Below are 19,621 nucleotides of genomic sequence, written 5' to 3' on the forward strand. Positions count from 1 at the left end.
AGAAGAGAAATTCAGACACAAAGACTCTGGTGTTTGATGTGGAATCTCTTAAATAAGGAGTCAGTTGCAGCAATGCCAAAATTTAATGGGGGAAAATCATGTTTGAGTGCGGGTGCCTGCAGGCAACTGTGTGTCTACAGAACTCAGGAATGAATGAGAAGATTGCCTGAAATTAAAGACAACAGGCTCTTAGGACCAACCTGGCTTTGGTGACAGAGGAGAGGACCCTGTCACTGTGAGTGAACAGTTCATATGTTAGCAGTGTCACTTATTATTGAGAAGATGATGCCTCACTACTGGGCCTGAAAAGGGAGAGCTACACTTGGAACAAGCACCCTTCTAAGTAAGGGCTGTGCTGATGTCTGGTATTCACCACCTGAGGTACAGGCATGTTCTCAAAATCAAAAAGTAAATCTGAGAGGATGCAAAGTTTAGGAGAGAGAATGAGGCTTCTCAGGATCAGCAGGACCAGGAGGATACTTTTGGACAATGGATGTGAAAGGCAGCCATTGTTATGTGCTGCTGACCAGGAGCTGGACAGGGAGCAATCCAGGCATAGCCTTACTTTCCCTGCAGTTTCACAAAATGGGAGGGAGCTGTTGTTAGCCGCTCAAATTTGAGATAGAATTAGCTAGATAAGGATTCCAGTCTTGTGCTTTGTAAACCAGACTGTTTATATTCCATGTACTCTGTTTAGTTCTCTTTTGTTCTTTCTCAGTACGTGGAAGTTTTAGAAGTTCTAGCCTGTCTTGGCTATATGAAAAGAAGCCAAAGAAAAAGCTGTTGTCCAGGTCTGGGCTTGACTGCATTAAAGGGGAGGAAGACAGTTATAGTGACCTCTAAAATATAAGAGCAGAGGACCCCCAAGAGGGAGGGAAGATGTTAGGAGAATAGGATTCAGCTGCTTGGAGTAGTGACTGTACTTTCATTGTTAAAACTTGGGGGTTCTTTCACTAGAAGAGGCGGTACATCCTAGCATAGGTTTGCTTTCAACAGTGAAGCATTTTCTCCAGCTCTCCTAGACCCTTTTTCCCTTGAACACTAGGGTTGACCCATGTAGGTTGAGACCTCTCTGGCTGAATCTTCCTCCAGCTGGGCTCTACTGGCTGTTCCTATGTGCTTTGAAGCATATCCCTCTCACCTCTAATCTTCATTTTATTACCTTATTCACTGCATGCATGTGATTTTGAGTCTGCTAGCCATGAGGCACAGACACATACCCTGTTTGAAGTTTTAACAGCTGATTAGAAAATTATTTTGGCTGGGGTCACACTGGGCTTCAAGATAGCCTGGGGGTCTAAAAACAAAGACTTTGGTGGTGTTCCAAGTTTTTTATAACCACATTTAAAAAAATCAAAATTAAAAACGAATAAGAGACAATAAGGCAGAATGTATGGAATTGAGGGTATGGTTAAAATCCAAGACACCCAATGAGGGCACAGATATGACAAAATGCAGAATGTATACTACCTTTATCTACATGTTATATATTTCCCCCTATTGAGGGAAAAAACACTTGAAATATAAAGTAAACTAAAAAAGAAAAGCCCAGATATTTCTAATCCAAGTGAAAATCCAAACTTATCTGGTCAGCATGGAACCTGTTGGAAATTCTCCTTTGCCAACAAGTTGAATTCTCCCCTACTTTCATATATTCTCTCTGCCCCTGTTCTTGTAATAAACCCCCTCTAGGGCTTTAGACCAGCTCCCTTGACCTTGGCTCTTGGCTCTTGGGGATAGCTGGGAAATGAGCTAACTGTGGCTGGGCTAGGGGGTACTCCAGTAAGGGCCCTTGTAGTTCCTCAGTTCCTACGAGCTCTTGATTGCTGTTGACCTCACTCTTGACCACCTCTGACCTCCCAGATCTTGCAAACATCCTCTTATTAACTATTTTGGCTCCTTCCTCTGCCTCCTCCCTCAACATGAGTGCCCTCCTTAGTTGCTGTTAGCTGTTCACTTGGGCCCCAGACCCACTGCTGCCCTGTAGTTGGCACCTCTAGGGATGTTGTGCAATTAAATGAATTGTGACCCATTTTAGCAATGGCAAGGGCTCCAACCTGCTTCTTTGGTCCTTTTCCTCTTCCTCAGTTTCTTCTGCCTCTTCAGCTTCTTCAGGGCTTTCACCCTTCTGTTCTTCCTCCTCCTTCAGGTCTTGAAGCTCTTGGGTCTTCTTTAGACCTTCCTGGTATCTGCAGGGCAAAAAGGAACAATTGAGTCTAAAAAGGCCAGGCACAGAGCATCCTTTCCTGAATTCTTAGAGGTGGGGACTCGAACACCTCCAATAATTATACACTTCCTGTGGTTCTACACAACAGGAAAAAGCTGGGAGGCTCTACTGAATCCCAAGGTGGCTCATGTCAGTACAATTTCCCCTCACTCCTCGGTCATCCTTCCTGTTTATATGTGAATGTGTGACAAAACTGACAAGGAAAAAATGTGAGTACAGAGTCCTGACTGGGTTCTTATCCTACAAAATGTTCAGCAGAGTGAAAAATCTGCTTTCTGTGTAACCTGGGTGCTTCAGCTTCTCACCTATAAAGTGGAAAGGATGGCATTTTGAAATACCCTATTTCACAGGGTATGTGAATGTTCTGAGGAAGTGCCAGGCATGTAGCTTGACCAAGGAAAGGTGACACCCATCACATTGGCTTGTTGGGAAGTTTTATGGAAGTGGCAGTCACATACTAGGCTTAGAAAAGTACTCAGTAAATGTTTACAAAGCCAATGGAGATGTTTACTTCTGTGCAGGCTTAGTATCAAAGATAGTTGTGGATGAAAAGACAGGCATCCCAAGAGATACCCTTCTGATGTCCTTTGCCCAGGATCAGTACTCTTTTTGCTTGTCCTATAGCTGAATGTTTAAGACAAGCATAGTTTGGCTAGGACAACCTCACCATAGTATATACGGCTGCTACACAGAAGCCCACAGGTTCTATAATGGGAAGCTGTGTCTCCCTTAGGAGCTGTGGAGAAAGGAGAAGCTCAGGATGCTATGCCTGGTCAGAAATACTTTTCTACCAGTCTAGGGTTGGGCCCTGCTCAGTGCTCTGTCCCCTTAGTGACTGACAATGAGCCAAAGGTGTTATCGAATCTCAATCAAAAAAGGGGACAGTTGGAAGTTGAGGGGGCCTCCAGTTTACAGAAGGAAGGGATGGCAGGGGCAGTTCTAAGAAGCAGGGTTACAGCTACTCCTGGGCATTGTTGATAGCAACATCACTCCTCTGAGCATGTGTCAGTAAGCCTCAGGCACCACCAAGAGGAATCCACCCAGGGGCTTTATTTCCAGACCATTCTGGGCAGTGGCATTCTGGTGGCTTTCTGCCTAAAAAGAGGGCAGTCTAATTATTGCCTAACCACACCCTCTCACCCTGCTTCCTCTTTTCCTTCCTGTGGAACAGTACTGTTCTTTCTTATGTAGTTCTTTACTGAGGTGAGGCGGTCCTAGGGCCACAGGTTGCTTCCTTAAATCCTCTTAAGAAACAGGAAAGGCCCGTGGGAAGGTATCTTCTGAGACCTACCAGGTGACCTCAGGGTGGATGAAGTCTGACTCACCCCTTGTTGTATGCTTCCTCCTCCATCCTGGCCTTGGTCTCCTGGCTAATCTCCTCCAGGCAACTCAAAGTCGGCATGGGAGCAGAGGCTTCACAATCTGGGTCCCCATTTGTCTTTCCACTAGTGAGAAGAGGGAAGTACAGGGTGTCCTTTCAGCCAGATTGGGTGTCTGAAAACCGAACCATGTCTTTGGCCTGATTCCTTTTCGGAAGTGAGGAAACTCATTCTAGGCGGTGTTCATTTCAATCCTTCTACCCTGAGACAAGATTTTTCAAAGGCCCTGGTCCAAAAATCCTCCTCAGACCTCTAAACATCAAATACTATGCTAGCTCTCTTTTTCTTCATGCACCTAAATCCATCTTTATTCTTATTCCAGGAGATTCTATGAGTGGACAGGCAGCTGTTGGGAGCTCCATAGCACTAAGATGAGGAAGATGGAGGTGGGCCAAATGTTCAGTTGGAATCATTCCATTCCAGTAGTCCATCTTTTGCTCCATTCATTTAAGTATCTACTAAGTACTGACTAAGTCACAGGCACCTTATAATGTACTGGGAATACTTTAGATGATGAAAGAAACAGTCTTTGCCAACATGGAGCTTAGCAGGAGAGAATGCCCAAAAAGAGGAAAGAAAATAATATGTAGTTATTACAAATTGTGATAACTTTATTGAAAGAGATAAACTCTGTGCAATGCAGAAAGTAACAAGGGGAGAATCTACTTCGATTGAGTGGTTAGAAAAGACCTCTCTGAAGTGGTTTAACTGGAGCAAAGACCCGAAAGATGAAAAGTCAGCCATATCTGTAGCAGAGGGAAGATCATCCTAGGGGGAGGATGCAGATGTGTGAAGACTCCGAGACACAGAATATGCAGATATATTTGAGGAACTGAAAGAGGCAATGAAGCAGGAGTTAACTTCTGAACAAGGTAAATTTTCAATGCCAGTGAAATATCCAGATGGAGATGTCAATAGGTAGGTGGATACACCAAAGTGAGTTGGAGAAGAACTCTAGAGGCTAGAGATAACATTTGGCATCATCAGAATATGTATGACATTTAAAGCCAGGGGGATGGATAAGATTGTCTAGGGAAGACAGTATGAGGAAATAGGAAAAGAAGACCCAGGACCAAGCCCTGGATATCTCTGCCCTTAGCTCAGGTGAAGAAGAAACCTACAGAGGAGTAGAAGCCAGAAAGGTAGGAGGAAAACCAGGAGAATATGGACTCCTGGAACCCAAGAGAGGAGAGCATGTCAAGGAGGAGTTAATTGTATCACAGTTTCACTTCTGAGAGTCCAAGTCAGATGAGTACAGAGATCTATAGATTATTAGATTTGATAATACGAAGGTCAAGAGGAGCTCTGGTGAAATGGTGGGAGCCAAAGACAGATTAGAATGGACTTAGTAGAGAATGAGAGGCAAGAAAAAGAAGATCTAGACACAGTAATCTGACTGGAAAGGGAAGTAGAAAAGTGTGTTCTGGGATACATAGCTGAAGTGGAGGGATGAATGCACATTTGAATGTGGATAGAAATGATCCAGTAGAGGGGATGAAAGAAAGGGTTGACCAAAGAAACAAATTCTTTGAAAAGTGAAGTAGGGATAGAAAGGTGGAGAAATTGGAAGGGGAGGGGAACCATGAGAGGCTCTGGACTCTGAAAAACAATCTGAGGGGTTTGAAGGGGTTGGGGGTGGGAGGTTGTGGTACCAGGTGGTGGGTATTATAGAGGGCATGGATTGCATGGAGCACTGGGTGTGTTGCAAAAATAATGAATACTGTTATGCTGAAAATAAATAAAAAATAAATTAAAAAAAAAGAAAGGTGGAGAAACTTCTCAGTGAGAACAAAGTGGGGATGGAGGTGAAGACGGTGGGTAGGAGATCTGGTGAAGGAAGAGGAGGGCTCCTATCTGATAGCATAAATTTTCTCTTTAAAATGGAAGACAAGATCATACGCTGAGAGTGAGTGGTAGATTACCCTAGGAAGGTTTGAGAAGAGAGGAGAAGGTGTGCATGAGTCATGTGAGAAACAGGGAATCAAAAATGCTAGAAAATCATAGTAGGATAGCTAGGCATTTCTGGGAGTCCATCTGAAGTATGCAAGCATGAGTTTAAAGGAAGGATCCTGATGGCCATGCCTTCCCTGTAAATCCTGCAGCCCACCTAAGGTGTCTGACATCTCACTGGGAGTCATGCCATGGAAGAGCCCTTGAACAAGGCAAAACAGTGAGAGAAGCTTTTCACCCAGGACTCTGAAAGACTGTAGCTGCTACCCTCTACAACCACTCAGATAGGCTCTATCAGTGAGCCTTATATTTTCTCTTTCTTGGCATCAGCTTCTCATCCCTTAGTTTTTCCTCAGACCTTGTAAAATTTACATTTCATCAGGCTGGAAACCAAAACCCATTGTGAACAAGAAAGATAACACTCTAAAAATATCAGCTATTCATAACATTTCTTCTTTTGCAAATTATATTATCCACTCCCTTCCATGTGGCCTTTGCCTAATGTGCGGTTTCCTATTTGTCCAAATGATTGGAACAGAGCAGAAAAACATTGCTACAGCCCAGGGTAGGGAAGCAATTCTTTAATGAAGTACATTTCTATGTTAGAAATGAAATACTGGTATCAGGCTTTTAGTTTCTTTTATCTATAGCTGATAACCTAAGAGGTTAGTGACAAATAGTATGGAGGATGACAGTGGAGTATAGAGGAAAAGAACCTGCCTGAGGCAAACTAGGGTTCAAATTCCAGCTGCAGTGCATGCAAATTCTTAACCCTTCCTGAACTTTAGATTCCCAATTGTAAAATGAGGGTAATAATATGGACCTGATGATGGTAGTGTAGGAATTAATGAAAAATATAAGTAAATGTTTTGGAATATAGTACTCAACAAATGATGTTCATCACTATCAGTTATGTTGGGGAGCAATCTGAGGTTCTTCCAAACCTGATCCATAAAAAAAATTCAAGCTAATAAATTACCAGGTGGTTATTTATATCTTTAAAGGAGAACTTGGTTTATATTTTTTTTTTAATTTTTTATTTTTTATAAACATATATTTTTTATATACATATATTTTTATCCCCAGGTCTGTGAATCACCAGGTTTACACACTTCACAGCACTCACCAAATCACATACCCTCCCCAATGTCCATAATCCCACCCCCTTCTCCCCAACCCCCTCCCCCCGGCAACCCTCAGTTTGTTTCTGACACTTCAGAATCAGAAGAACCGAACTTTCACTATCCTCAGGTCACCACCGCTCTCTAGAGACTAAAACATTTCCCTTGTAGAGCTATTTCAGTGGCCCCTTAACATAAGGATCTTCTGTCCAGGGTCCAACTGTCCCAGGTTGTGTTGATCACCTTGTCCAACGCACTCACCAATGGGGCTTCAGTTCTTAAAGTGCTTTTACATATATTACCTCACTTGACCCTCCCAATGATAAGAAGAGCTAATATTTATCTTATGTATCAGACTCTGTGGTAAGATTTCACTTAACACTCATGAATCACCCATGAGATAGGCAATACTATTGTGGTCAAGTTAACCACAAGTCAAGGCCCAGAGAGGTTAAATAACCAGCCCAAGATTACACAATCTATGTGTGATCGAGTTTGGCTTTGACCGTGTGCAGTCTGACACTTGCCCATGCTCTTGACTGCACTAACTGCCACCCAGGCAGGGTGTTATCCCATCTGTGAGACGAGAAACCCAAGCTCAGATTGATTAGGTGACTTGCCTAAGTTCACATTATTGATATGTAGTGGGCCTGGCTGGGATTCTCATGGTCTTCTAAATTCATGTCAAGATGCATTTTTCACATTTCCTTGAACCCTCCCTTTCAATAGAAGTCTTTTTCTGGGGCTCTGAGTGGTATGGGGCTCCAGGGTATCTGCTGAGTGAAGCCATTCTGGCCGCTCAGCTGGCCATGGCTTATGATGCTGTCTTCTTGTAAAGGGTACTTAATTTAGAATGTAAAGTAGGCTGAGACAGCCTTTGGTTTAATACTAGAAGTAGGGGACACATAATCTGTAAAATATTTGCTGTTATCTCCTGATCCCTAGACTGAGCTAATAGTTCCTTATATATATTTCTAACTACCTGGAAGCTTCTTGTTGTGTATCTTTAAGACTCAGCTCAAATACCTTCTCCTCTGTGGAATATTTGCCAGTGTTCTCCCCACTCCCACATCTTCTGTTTAAAGTTGATCACTTCTTCCCATCATGTCCTCATTGCACTCCTCATTTCAGCCTAACTCTGAGAGAGCGCATTTTTATGTTTTATATACCTAACCGTCCTTCCATGACTGCGATCATAGAGAGAGACTGCTTGAGTTATGATGATGCTTAGCATAAAGTAAGTGCTTTAAGTGTTGGCTGAGTTGCACTGACTTTACCATGGCTTATCCAGTCTGCCTATTAATTTTGTGAAGTGAGCAGGCCCTTTCTGTAAATGGCTATTTCCTGAGGACCCAGTGTTTGGGTTGAGCTACAGGAATCCCTATTCATGGCTATAAACATGGAGCTGAGCACAGCCTGTGCCCACCCTAGAAACTTCTGGGCCAAACACAGATGGATCTTGGCATCTATTCCCAGCCTGAAATCTTGCATGCTTCTTTCTGGGATGATTCATTAAAATGAAGTTCATTGTTTTCTCATGTCCACCAGGTCAAAATTGTTTGTCATTGTGCTTAGTTCTAATTAATGTGAGGGGTCCTTCAGTCAAAATGTATTGTTTAATTGGGAGCTATGTTAGAGTCTATTTTTTCCCATGTGGTAAACAATATTTGAAAGTGACTGCAATTCTTTCTAGTAGACAGATCTTACCTTTTTGGGTTCAGTGATGTCTCTAAACCACTCCCATTTCCTTGAACCCCTTAGAGAAGTCCAGTCCAGGGGAACTGAGCTAGAAGACCTTCCTTACTCGTGTTACTCAGTCTCAGATGCCTGGGATACACTGCTAGTTGATGGAGGGCTAATTAATTCCAGATTATCAGCAAAGGGGAGTTATTTGCTATAAATATTTGATGCCATACAAAGCCTTGAAGCAGTTTACCCTGGCTGCTTCAAAAATGTAGGAAAATCGTGGATGGAACTAGAGGGTATTATGCTTAGCGAAATAAGTCAATCAGAGAAATGCGATCTCCCTGATATGAGGAAGAGGAGATGCAACATGGGGGGTTAGGAGGGTAGGAGAAGAATAAATGAAACAAGATGGGATCGGGAGGGGGCGCCTGGCTGGCTCAGTGGGTTAAGCCGCTGCCTTCAGCTCAGGTCATGATCTCAGGGTCCTGGGATCGAGTCCCACATCGGGCTCTCTGCTCGGCAGGGAGCCTGCTTCCTCCTCTCTCTCTGCCTGCCTCTCTTCCTGCCTCTCTGCCTACTTGTGATCTCTTTCTGTCAAATAAATAAATAAATCTTTAAAAAAAAAAAAAAAAAAAAAAAAAGATGGGATCGGGAGGAAGACAAACCATAAGTGACTCTTAATCTCACAAAACAAACTGAGGGTTGCTGGGGGGAGGGGGTAGGAGAGGGGGGTGAGGTTATGGACATTGGGGAGGGTACGTGCTATGGTGAGTGCTGTGAAGTGTGTAAACCTGGCGATTCACAGATCTGTACCCCTGGGGATAAAAACACATTATATGTTTATAAAAAAAATGAAAAAGTAGGAAAATGGTTATTTTAGAGATTATAGTGAAAATTTCTCAGTGATATATCATTAAATTGCCCCTTTTATGAAACCAATACTGTGCATCATTCACATCCATGGCTTTGCTAATTCCCCAGTGCACTGTTCTGTGTACACATGCTGCTCCCATCCCACACTCTGCTTCATGGCCAACCATAAAGGTCAACAGGTCATTCAAAATCATTCATAAGACTTCTTATAAAAATAGTGCTTAAATGCATCCTCTTGTCTCCAGTCATACTGCACTTCTTTCCTTTCTTCTAGTTGGAGTGTCTATTAAGAAGCTAAGAGCATAAGTTCTGTTCCTCACTACTGTGTAACCTCAGGCAAGTCATTTCTCTGAGTTGCAGTTTCCACATCTATAAGAAAGCGATGTTAATATTTTATATTAGTAGTTAATATTGATATTAATACCTACCTCTTGGGTATGTTATAAGGATTAAATGAGATCATTAATGTAAAGCAATTAGAACAGGACTTGGTATGAAGCAAGCATACTGTAAATAATAGTGGTAAGTATCACTATCATCTTATTATTATTTCTTGACCACTCCATACTTCCTTGCTTCAGAGCCTGGAAGGTTGTTAACCTCCACTTCACCTGGTTAAACTATGTAATGTTCAAGTTTCATTTTATTTTTATTTATTTATTTTTAAATATTCTACTTATTTATTTGTCAGAGAAAGAGAGAGAAAGAGAGCACAAGCAGGGGGAGCAACAGGCAGAGGGAGAAGCAGGCTCCTCACTGAGCCAGGAGACCAATGCAAGACTCGATCCCAGAACCCTGGGATCATGACCTAAGCCAAAATCAGATGCTTAACTGACTGAGCCACCCAGGTGTCTCTCAGGTTTCCCTTTAAAAGTAAATTCCTAGAGGAAACATTTTCTGAGGCTCCCCTCCCCCACCTACACCCAGTCTGGGTTAAGGTACTCATTTTCTTCTCTCCTACTGCTTTAGCAAACTATAGTTCCTTATGCTATCATCCATCACATTGTATTGTAATGGGCTGTTTCCCATCTGCCTTTTCCATTACACTGTGAACTCCTGAGTGTATTCTAGATACCTATACCTTGGTGATTAATTGTTGAAGGAATGAGAGAATAAGTCTATAAATAGCTTTTCCTACTTACGGAACTCATCATGAGCTTTATTCTGCTTTAATCCTTAAGATTAACTTCAAATATTACTCTGCATATTTTCCTATAATTCTAAATATCCCTAAACCTAGACCTAAATATTCCTTGAGTGAAGAACAATTTACTATGAAGTGACCTACAACAGCAACACTCAGAATTCTCTCAAATCACCTTGGGCAATCAGCCCTCAGGTATATGCTTGAGAACTAGCCATAGGTAATTTGATCTTCTGATCATCTTTCACATGCATAGCCAGCTCCCTTCCTGCCTAGTCATAATATGCTTAGGGAAATCTGAAATCACTTTAAATCTAGCTAAATATAACAATCTAGAAAGCAATGTATATTAACTTATAATGCATTTTTTTCTCCTTAACAGTATGGAGAAGGTAGCTAGAATTTATTGTACTTGTATTAAAACAAGATATGAATTTATTTTAATTCACAGATTGTCTCTTGGCAATCTATTAATATTTCCAGTTTCATGAATTCAGATGAAAGTCACTTAGCGCCTTTCATAAATCCAGGAGGGAAGAAGCAACTGTTAGTTAGAATCCTCCTCTTTTGAATATGTCCTCCCCCTTTTGCAGCCATTTTTATAGGCTGGGTGCATTCCCAATAGGCAAGTCAGCCACAGCATGGGAAGTATATCATGGTGGTCCCTCTGGGTAGAAAAAAGTGAGCTACAGATACCTTCCTTGAGCTTATTCCTTGACTTGTCTCAATCCTCACTCTGTCCCTGTCTCTCCTGCTTCTAAACTCTTGGAATGGTGATGCCATTATTGATCCTCATTCATTGTCACTTCTGATTTGGGGCCAATGCTTGCTGTCCTTAATTTTGTATCTCATTCTCTCCTACCAAGGATAACTCAGGTTCTTGATAATCTCCACTGTCTGAGAGGGAAGCTCTCAGCTGGCATGAGCAATAGTTCTATAGAGCCCAGGCCCAGCTCCATCATGATTAGTCTTTTTCAAAGAGTAAGGACAGAGATTGTTGTCCTTGATTGCTTCTGTAGGCCAAGAATAGAGGATGGGGCCTTGTTGGGGGCCTTTTTGAAGAAAGGGTTTGTGCATCCAAAGGCAGAATTAGAAGGGAGACTTTTAGCATGCTTTTCACTCAGGGCAACAAGTAAACATCACTGGAGAGATTCAGAGATCATGGAGTAGACATTATGGCTCTAAGGATTGATATGTCTTTGTAATCTTGGTTACTTCCACATGGTTTTTAGTTTGTACCCTTTACAATTTCTTTGTAATGCTTGAAAAAAGTAAGGAAACAAAGATAGAAACAAAAATGTCCTACACAACACAAAGGACCTTGAAGCTTTCACAGAGTGAGGTGTCCAAGTAAGGAGTTCTAGACAAACTTCAAGACTAAAGTGGGTGAGTCAGTGAGTGATAGGTGGGTGGTTGGGTATACTGAGAAGTGAGTTAAACAGGCTGAGTCAGCAGGGGTGGGGATGGAGAGCTTGGGAGATTGTCTCTACTGAAAAGCGACCCACATAGAGTTTCCTGGTCAGGTCAAACAAAACTATTCTAACAACAATGAAAAATGGAGGGCTAAAGCTGTCTTAAGGCAAAGAAGAAGGAAGAATAAAGGTGTATGTTCTACCAAGTGAGAAAAGACACAAGGTGAAAGTTCTGAGAGGTGACAGCTGTGATCCAGATGTTTCCCAGCAAGCAAATGAAAAAATTTGAAAAGCAAGTTATAAACTCTTCTGAGTATAAAAACAGCCTGCCTTGCTCTGGCTGAGGATGAAAAGACCTACAAATTGCACAGATGCCTAGAACAATTAGGCATGGCAGACACTATTTATTGCCACTCCAGTACTCAATCTCCTGCCTGTTTCCTTACAAGATTATAATTTTGCTCAGGAATTTACTCTTCTTCAGTGTATCACTTTGCTTCATGGGAAGCTGACCATCTGTCCCCATCTCCAGGGTACAGTGTAAACCCATGATGACAATCCCATTTCCAAAGTCTGTGTTTGATTTAGAAAAGAATTACGTTCCAAATTTACTAACAAGATAAGGAAGTCTAAAAAAAAAAAAGTTTCTGGGTTTGTTCATAAAAAAGAAGCATGGGAAGAGATAGCCCTCTTCTAAATACTTCATGTCTGGATAGAATACTTGAAAATAGTAGCCATTTGCCACAAGCTGCTGATAAAGTCAACATACAAAGTGAGCAGAAGCAAGCAAGGAAATCGTAGAGGCCGAGCTGGGGCCTTGATATACTATACCTGGGAAAGCCCTACCTCTGAACTTACTATTTAAGCCCCTTCGAGTTGGGGATTTCTTGTATCTGTAGCCCAAAGAATCCTAACCAACAGAGAAGGTGTCTCTCTCCTCTAGGCTCTTCTGAGATTGAGGTACACTTGGACTCAGCCGTAGCATCTTCCTGGTCCAGACAGCAAACTGACTCTGAAATCTTTGTGGGTCTCAGAGTCCCTCTTATTTCCTTCCCTTAGAACTTAATTTGCTTTCCATCACATTTTGGGAGTGAGGATGGGAGGGAAAGTGACTTAGGGATAGTTTTCTCAGAGATCCCCAAAGTTAAGAGGAAGATAAACCAACTTACTTTTCCAAAAGTGCAGGCAGTGCTGAGGTGACCGGTAGGTTGCCTTTCCCATTGGGTGATTCTGACTAGATGAAAAACAGGAGACAGACAATTGAAGATGGGCTAGGAAGGAAGCAGTCAGAGCTGCTACGTTTCTAATGATACGGGGAGGGGACTGCTGCTCTCTCAGCTCTTCTCCCACCACCATGGTTTCTGATCTGCTTCTGAACCCAGGCGTGGGGCCTTCCCTGTCATCCATTCCTTAGTGCCCCTTGAGGCCCATACAGCTTGCACCTTTTCCTTCCCCTCTTAAGTTTCCCCGAGTGAAGAATTTGTATTTTGACGCCCTATTCTTGAGCAGAGCCTCAGTTTTTCCTCAGTCCCAGGTTTACTGACTTGGACTAAATACCAGCAGACCTCCTAGCAAACATAAGCCCATCACTGCCTTCGAGCTGTAGCTCCAAACATAATCCTCAGGAGAAGCCTGTCATTATTAAAACCCCAAGCCATAAGAAATGTCTTTATAATAAATTATATAAATATAATATATAAGTATAAAAAATAAACAATGAGGTACTTTTTTTTTTAATAACAGATTTGGTTTAAGAAATGGATCTCAATTCTGGCTGTACCTTAGCATCACTTAGAATCACCGATCCAATTCAGAATCTTGGGGTGAAGCCTGAGCAATGTTTTAGAAGTAACTTGTGTGATTTTAATGTATATCCCTGGTTGCCAATTTTTAGTCTAAAGGAATATACAGTTGACCCTTGAGCAACACGGGTTTGAACTATGTAGGTCTACTTATATACGGATTTTAAATATAGTACAATACTATAAATGTATTTTCTCTTCCTTATGATTTTCTTTTCTTTAACTTGCTTTATCATAAGAATACAATATATAATACATATAACATGCAAAATATGTATTAATTGACATGTTATTGGTACGTTTTTCTGATCATCAGAAGTTTTGGGGGAGTCAAAAGTTATATGCAGATTTTCAGCTGCCTGGGGGTGGGTGACCCTAACCCTTGCATTGTTCAAGAGCCAACTGCATATTTGAAAATAATATTCTTATATGTAGCATAGTACTGGAAATAGATCTATCAAACATACTAGCTAGCCCTTCCTAAGCTCCTTCAAAAAAATTTTTTTAAATTGGCTTGTTTTAGTGAGTGATTTGGGAATTTAGGATAATTTCATAGATGATTGAAAAAGAGGTGAAAGAAGCTATTGCTACCTACTGGAACAATAGAGCTTGAATCTACCTTACCTATTGCTTACACAATCAGATTGGCTTATAGAGTAGTGCTGCTCCTGGACAGAGAATAGAGAAGTAACTGAAGAAAGAATTAGAAAAGTTTTAAATAATATTAACCAGATCCACAAAAGACTGGGATGTAGAAAATATTCTGCTAAATAGGAACCAGGTATGTTTAAAATAATTGAAATGAAAATTTTATTCTGATTATTGGTGATAGATTATTATAGAAATATAAAAATGCATCAGGAAGAAAATAAAAATCACCCGTGGCTTTACCATTGCCCAGAGATAACTATTAATAGTTTTACGTATATTCTTCCAGAATTTGCTATGTCTACACATAGAAAAAATACTCTTCAAAAAAAACCTACAAAACAATTCTACTGTATATATTGTTTTTAATTCCTTTTTATTAATAATAAATTATGGACATATTTCATGTTATTTTTAACAACTGCACAGAAAGCCCTTTTTAGGGCTGTCTATATTTAACCAAGCTCTTATTAATGGGCAGTCTAGTAGTTTCATTTCTAAATGCTGCAATGAATCGATGCAGGGTAACAGTGGGTTTAAGAATTCAGGCTCTGGAATCAGAAACCCTACAGTTAAAAGCTCAGCCCTACCACTTACTATACAATGCAACCTTCAGATATTTAAATCCATTGCAGAGTGGGAACAAAACCCACTAAACCCATCTTGGAGGATTTTGGTTTAAGCATGGAAGGAGATAACATTTTCAAAGAACAGTCTTTGAGATGCCAGCACCTTTCTCAAGGATACGGAGTCTTCTCAGGGCAATGGAAGACATGGGGGCCTGGTCTATACTGAGCTTTTTTGAGCCCATATTCCAAAATCTGTGCTGGGAATTTCATCTCCTTGTTGACCCTGCCCCCACCTGGGTTACCCCATAGTAGTGAGTCTGAGGGAGAGGTTGAAAAGGGTTGGGAGGTAGGCATCATCATACTCACCATGGTGGGTAAGGACGGGATGGGTGATGAGCTGGGAGTTTGGCTGGCAATGTTCAGGGCATTAAACTTGGGAACCACTGCAACACTGACCCTCCGGCGGGGCATGTTCTGTGGGAAAAGAAGTGACCAGGCCCACTGTCAGGGAGGCAGCAGCCACAGTTCAGAAAGGTCTGGAAAATGCCTACTAGTTTCTGATGCTATAATTACATTCACTGTATATTTTGGTTTTGGGTTAGTGATGGTGTTGAGGGTTCATGTGAAAAAATTGGCCAGAGTTGACCTAAGTTTTCTGTTAGTGGTGAGTGATTTCTCAAAATGTTCTTATTTTAGCTTATAGCTGAAAAAATTTGAACAGAAATGACTCCCAGGCTCTGGGTAACACCCTGGAAAGTATATGAAAAGGATAAGACTACACCAAGATTTATGCATCATTCCATGTTCATTTGGGGGATGGTATGATCAGGGAAACCATGAATAAGGGAAGGCTGAAGGATGAACTAGCAAGTGTGGTAAGTCAAATTAGAGAATCTGTCTAGAGGTTCTCTTGACACCTGTGGATTCAAGGATGAATGGCTTTCTGGTGACTATGGAAACTTCTGTTGGAATCCCAGGGGAGCCCTGGTATTCCTTGAAAGTGCATACCTTTCCCAGTGTGAGGGACATGGATCGCGCTGTTCGAGGGACCCCATCTTCTGCAGCAAGAAGGAAAAGAGAAGAGAACTCAGGTAAGTTTTCAGAGTAGGCTCCAACAAAAAATGGGTATCCCAAAACTAAGCTGAGATAGTGATTCGTCAGAACTGACCCTCAAGTGTTAGTCCAAGAGCCTAGGTGTTGGGAACACTAAGTTTCCCGCTATCCCCTGAGACAATTATCTGCAAAGTGGGCTTTCTGTACAGAACTTTTATCTTAACTCCTCTGTGCACTATGAAAAGCCCATCTTGGACCTCATATCCACTGCACAGTCTCTGGTTATACCCTGGAGAGTGTGCAAAAAACTACTTGTAGCAATACCAAGGCTTATTGGGTCATTTCTTGCTCATTTAAGAGATGTACAGTCAGGGAAATTATGAGCAGGGAAGGTACAGTATAAGTAGAGAATGGAAACTTGTTGACAGAATGGTTTCAATAAGTCATCTATAAAACAATTTGGAACAAAGGAAACCAACACCCTGGGATTTTAATCTCCTTTATGCATACATTAAGTGATATAGTTTATATAAAATGTTTTGCAACAAAGAATACATTATATATTAATAAAGAAATTTTGTACCACATCTGGATAATACTGCCACCAGAAAACACCAATATGTACAAAGAAAGGTTTTTAAAAGCTCAGTTTCAGTTTGATTAATATCATTTGGCTTATATATCTATTTATCCTTCTTATCCATGTATATTAGATGTGTTTCTTAAGAAACCCATAGCTAGCAGCGCCTGGGTGGCTCAGTTGTTAAGCGTCTGCCTTCGGCTCACGTCATGATCCCAGGGTCCTGGGACAGAGCCTCGCATCGGGCTCTCTGCCCAATGGGAGGTCTGCTTCTCCCTCTCACATTCCCCCTGCTTGTGTTCCCTCTCTTGCTGTGTCTTCTATCAAATAAATAAATAAAATCTTTAAAAAGAAAGAAAGAAACACATGGCTAATTTTTCCCTTTTTATTTATCTCACTTCATTGATTTTTTTCCCCTTCCCACCCTGCACATTGGTTTAGAAGTTGCACATTTTAATTCTAATCTTCAATTTTTTACACTAAACTACAAATTTTTATTTGCTTTGCTTAAAACCATATAGGAATCGCCAATCTTTTATTTACTTTTAAAAATTTATTTAATTTTATTTATTCTTTTATTATGTTCAGCTAGCCACTGTATAGTGCATAATTAGTTTTTTTTTTTTTTTTTTTTTTTTTTTTTTTTTTTTTAAGATTTTATTTATTTATTTGACAGAGAGAAATCACAAGTAGATGGAGAGGCAGGCAGAGAGAGAGAGAGGGAAGCAGGCTCTCCGCCGAGCAGAGAGCCCGATGCGGGACTCGATCCCAGGACTCTGAGATCATGACCTGAGCCGAAGGCAGCGGCTTAACCCACTGAGCCACCCAGGCGCCCGTGCATAATTAGTTTTTGATGCAGTGTTCAGTGATTCATTAATTAAGTATAACACCCAGTGCTCATCACAGCATGTGCCCTCCTTAATACCCAACACCCTGTTACCCCTTTCCCCTATCCGCCTCCCCTCGGAAACCCCCAGATTGTTTCTCAGGGTCCATAGTCTCTCATGGTTCATCTCATTCTCTGATTTCTCCCCCTTTGGATATCCCTCCCTTCCCCTATGGTTCTCCATGCTATTGTTCATGTTCCACATATGAGTGAAACCATATGATAATTGTCTTTCTCTGCTTGACTTACTTCACTTAACATAATCCCCTCCAGTTCCATCCATGTCAGTACAAATGGTGGGTATTTTTCCTTTCTGATGGCTGAGTAGTATTTCATTGTTATTATTTAGTTCTAATCTTTAACGTGCCCACTTAAATTTGTGCTATGTTATGTGACTTTAAATTTTAAATTAATCAAGATTTCTATTTTTTTCTTAATGAAACCTTAAAACAATAACTCCCTTGAATCTCAGATTATATTGCTTTTCAGTATTTTTGTTTCACTTTGTTTTGGTAATCCCATGTTATTATGACTGTTGTTTTATATAGTAAATGCTTATTTAGATTTACCCACATTTATAAATGTCTGATCATTCCTTCTTGCACCCTACTCTTTTTTTTAAAAGATTTTATTTATTTATTTGACAGAGAGAGAGATCACAAGTAGGCAGAGAGTCAGACAGAGAGAGAGAGAGAGAGAAGCAGGCTCCCTGCTGAGTAAAGAGCCCGATGCGGGGCTCGATCCCAGGACCCTGAGATCATGACCTGAGCCGAATGCAGTGGCTTAATCCACTGAGCCACCCAGGTGCCCCATCTTTTTTTTTTTTTTTATCTTAATTCCCCACCCCCAAGTCCATCCTTACTTGTTCTTTTGGCAAGGATTTTTTTTTTTTCTATCATGAAAAAACTGTATTTAGATTTAGCCAGCTGGACTCAGTTTAGATGATCCCAATTTTGTTGGCAACATCCAAAGCATCATAGTCAGGGGCCAGCTGAACGTATGCCTTCTTCTCTCCATCAGGCCTGATTCCGGTGTTGACCTTGGCTACATCAATGTCATAGAGCTTCTTCACAGCCTGTTTGATCTGGTGCTTGTTGGCCTTGACATCCACAATGAACACAAGTGTGTTGTTGTCTTCTATTTTCTTCATGGCTGACTCAGTAGTCAGGGGGAACTTGAGGATGGCATAGTGGTCAAGCTTGTTTCTCCTGGGGGCGCTCTTTCGAGGGTATTTGGGTTGCCTTCAGAGACGCAGAGTCTTGGGTCGTCGGAACGTAGGTGATGTGCGGATCTTCTTTTTTTTGTGACTGTGGATGCATTTCGGCACCACTTTCTTGGCTTTCAAAGCCTTTGCTTTGGCGTCGGCTTTGGGAGGGGCAGGGGCTTCCTTCTTAGCTTTCGGCGCCATCTTCATAAAAGGTTGGCAAGGATTTTTGAGAGGTAAATTTTCTCAGTTTTTCTCAAAATATTTTTATCTAGACTTCAAGCTTGCGTCATAGTTTAGTTGGTTATATTTTCTCTAGGTTGACAGTTATTTTTTTCACAGCTGCTTGAAGACTTTAACGTCATTCTTTTTTTAATTCAGTTAATTAACATATAGTGTATTGTTAGTTTCAGAAGTAGAGTTCAGTGGTTCATCAGTCTTATTATAATACCTGGTGCTTATTACATCATGTGTCCCCCTTAATGTCCATCATCCAGTTATCCCATTCCCCTACCCCACTTCATTGTCTTTTGGTCCTACTATTGCTATTGAGAATTATCAGTCTTTTGTAAATCCTCTCTCCTCTCTCTCTGGTTACTTTTAAAGTTTTTCACTTTGCTTCGATGTGTTTTTATTTCTTCTTGGAATTCACTGTTCTTTCTGAATCCAATGATTCATGTCTGTCTTTAGTTTGGGCAAATTCTCAGATTTTGGAAAATCTTTTTGAGTATTTTCTCTTTCCCTCCTCTTGTAGATCTGCTAATAGATGCATTTGGAACTTTCTCATTTTATACTCTGTACCCATATCTTATAATACAATATTTTCTTTCATATTTTTAATCAGTTTATCCCTCTGAACTGCATTTTAGGCAACTTCTGAAAATCTACCTTCAGTTAACTAAATTTTCCCCTCAACTGTGCCCAATCTGATTTAAATGTTATACCAGTAAGCTAGGTTATGCTTATTAATAAACAGCCCCATAAAAAACAGCCCCAAAGTTTTAGTCACTTATGACAATAAAGATTTAGTTCTTCCTTATGTTACATGTCCATTCTGGAGCAGTGATGATTGTCATCTGAAGAGGAA

At 41.0% G+C, this 19,621-nt stretch overlaps 1 protein-coding gene and 1 pseudogene across 13 annotated transcripts in view; both read right to left on the reverse strand.

Annotated features, from left to right (window-relative positions):
* IRAG1 (inositol 1,4,5-triphosphate receptor associated 1) overlaps nt 1–19,621 on the reverse strand; it is a 142,355-nt gene that overhangs the window by 6,379 nt on the left and 116,355 nt on the right. For 12 of the 13 annotated variants that reach the window (XM_059136119.1, XM_059136091.1, XM_059136129.1 and 9 more), the window contains 5 exons: nt 15,820–15,869; nt 15,178–15,285; nt 12,962–13,026; nt 3,553–3,672; nt 2,058–2,189 (listed from right to left, as the gene is read on the reverse strand). In XM_059136119.1, the coding sequence (XP_058992102.1) occupies nt 2,058–2,189; nt 3,553–3,672; nt 12,962–13,026; nt 15,178–15,285; nt 15,820–15,869 (475 nt within the window). The remainder of the gene's footprint in view (nt 1–2,057; nt 2,190–3,552; nt 3,673–12,961; nt 13,027–15,177; nt 15,286–15,819; nt 15,870–19,621) is intronic. The other variant, XM_059136063.1, reaches the window with a different exon arrangement.
* On the reverse strand, nt 17,880–18,759 carry LOC131809274 (large ribosomal subunit protein uL23-like; annotated as a pseudogene).

The sequence above is a fragment of the Mustela lutreola genome, chromosome 1 (genome assembly GCF_030435805.1).
Source record: "Mustela lutreola isolate mMusLut2 chromosome 1, mMusLut2.pri, whole genome shotgun sequence".
Classification (NCBI taxonomy): domain Eukaryota; kingdom Metazoa; phylum Chordata; class Mammalia; order Carnivora; family Mustelidae; genus Mustela; species Mustela lutreola.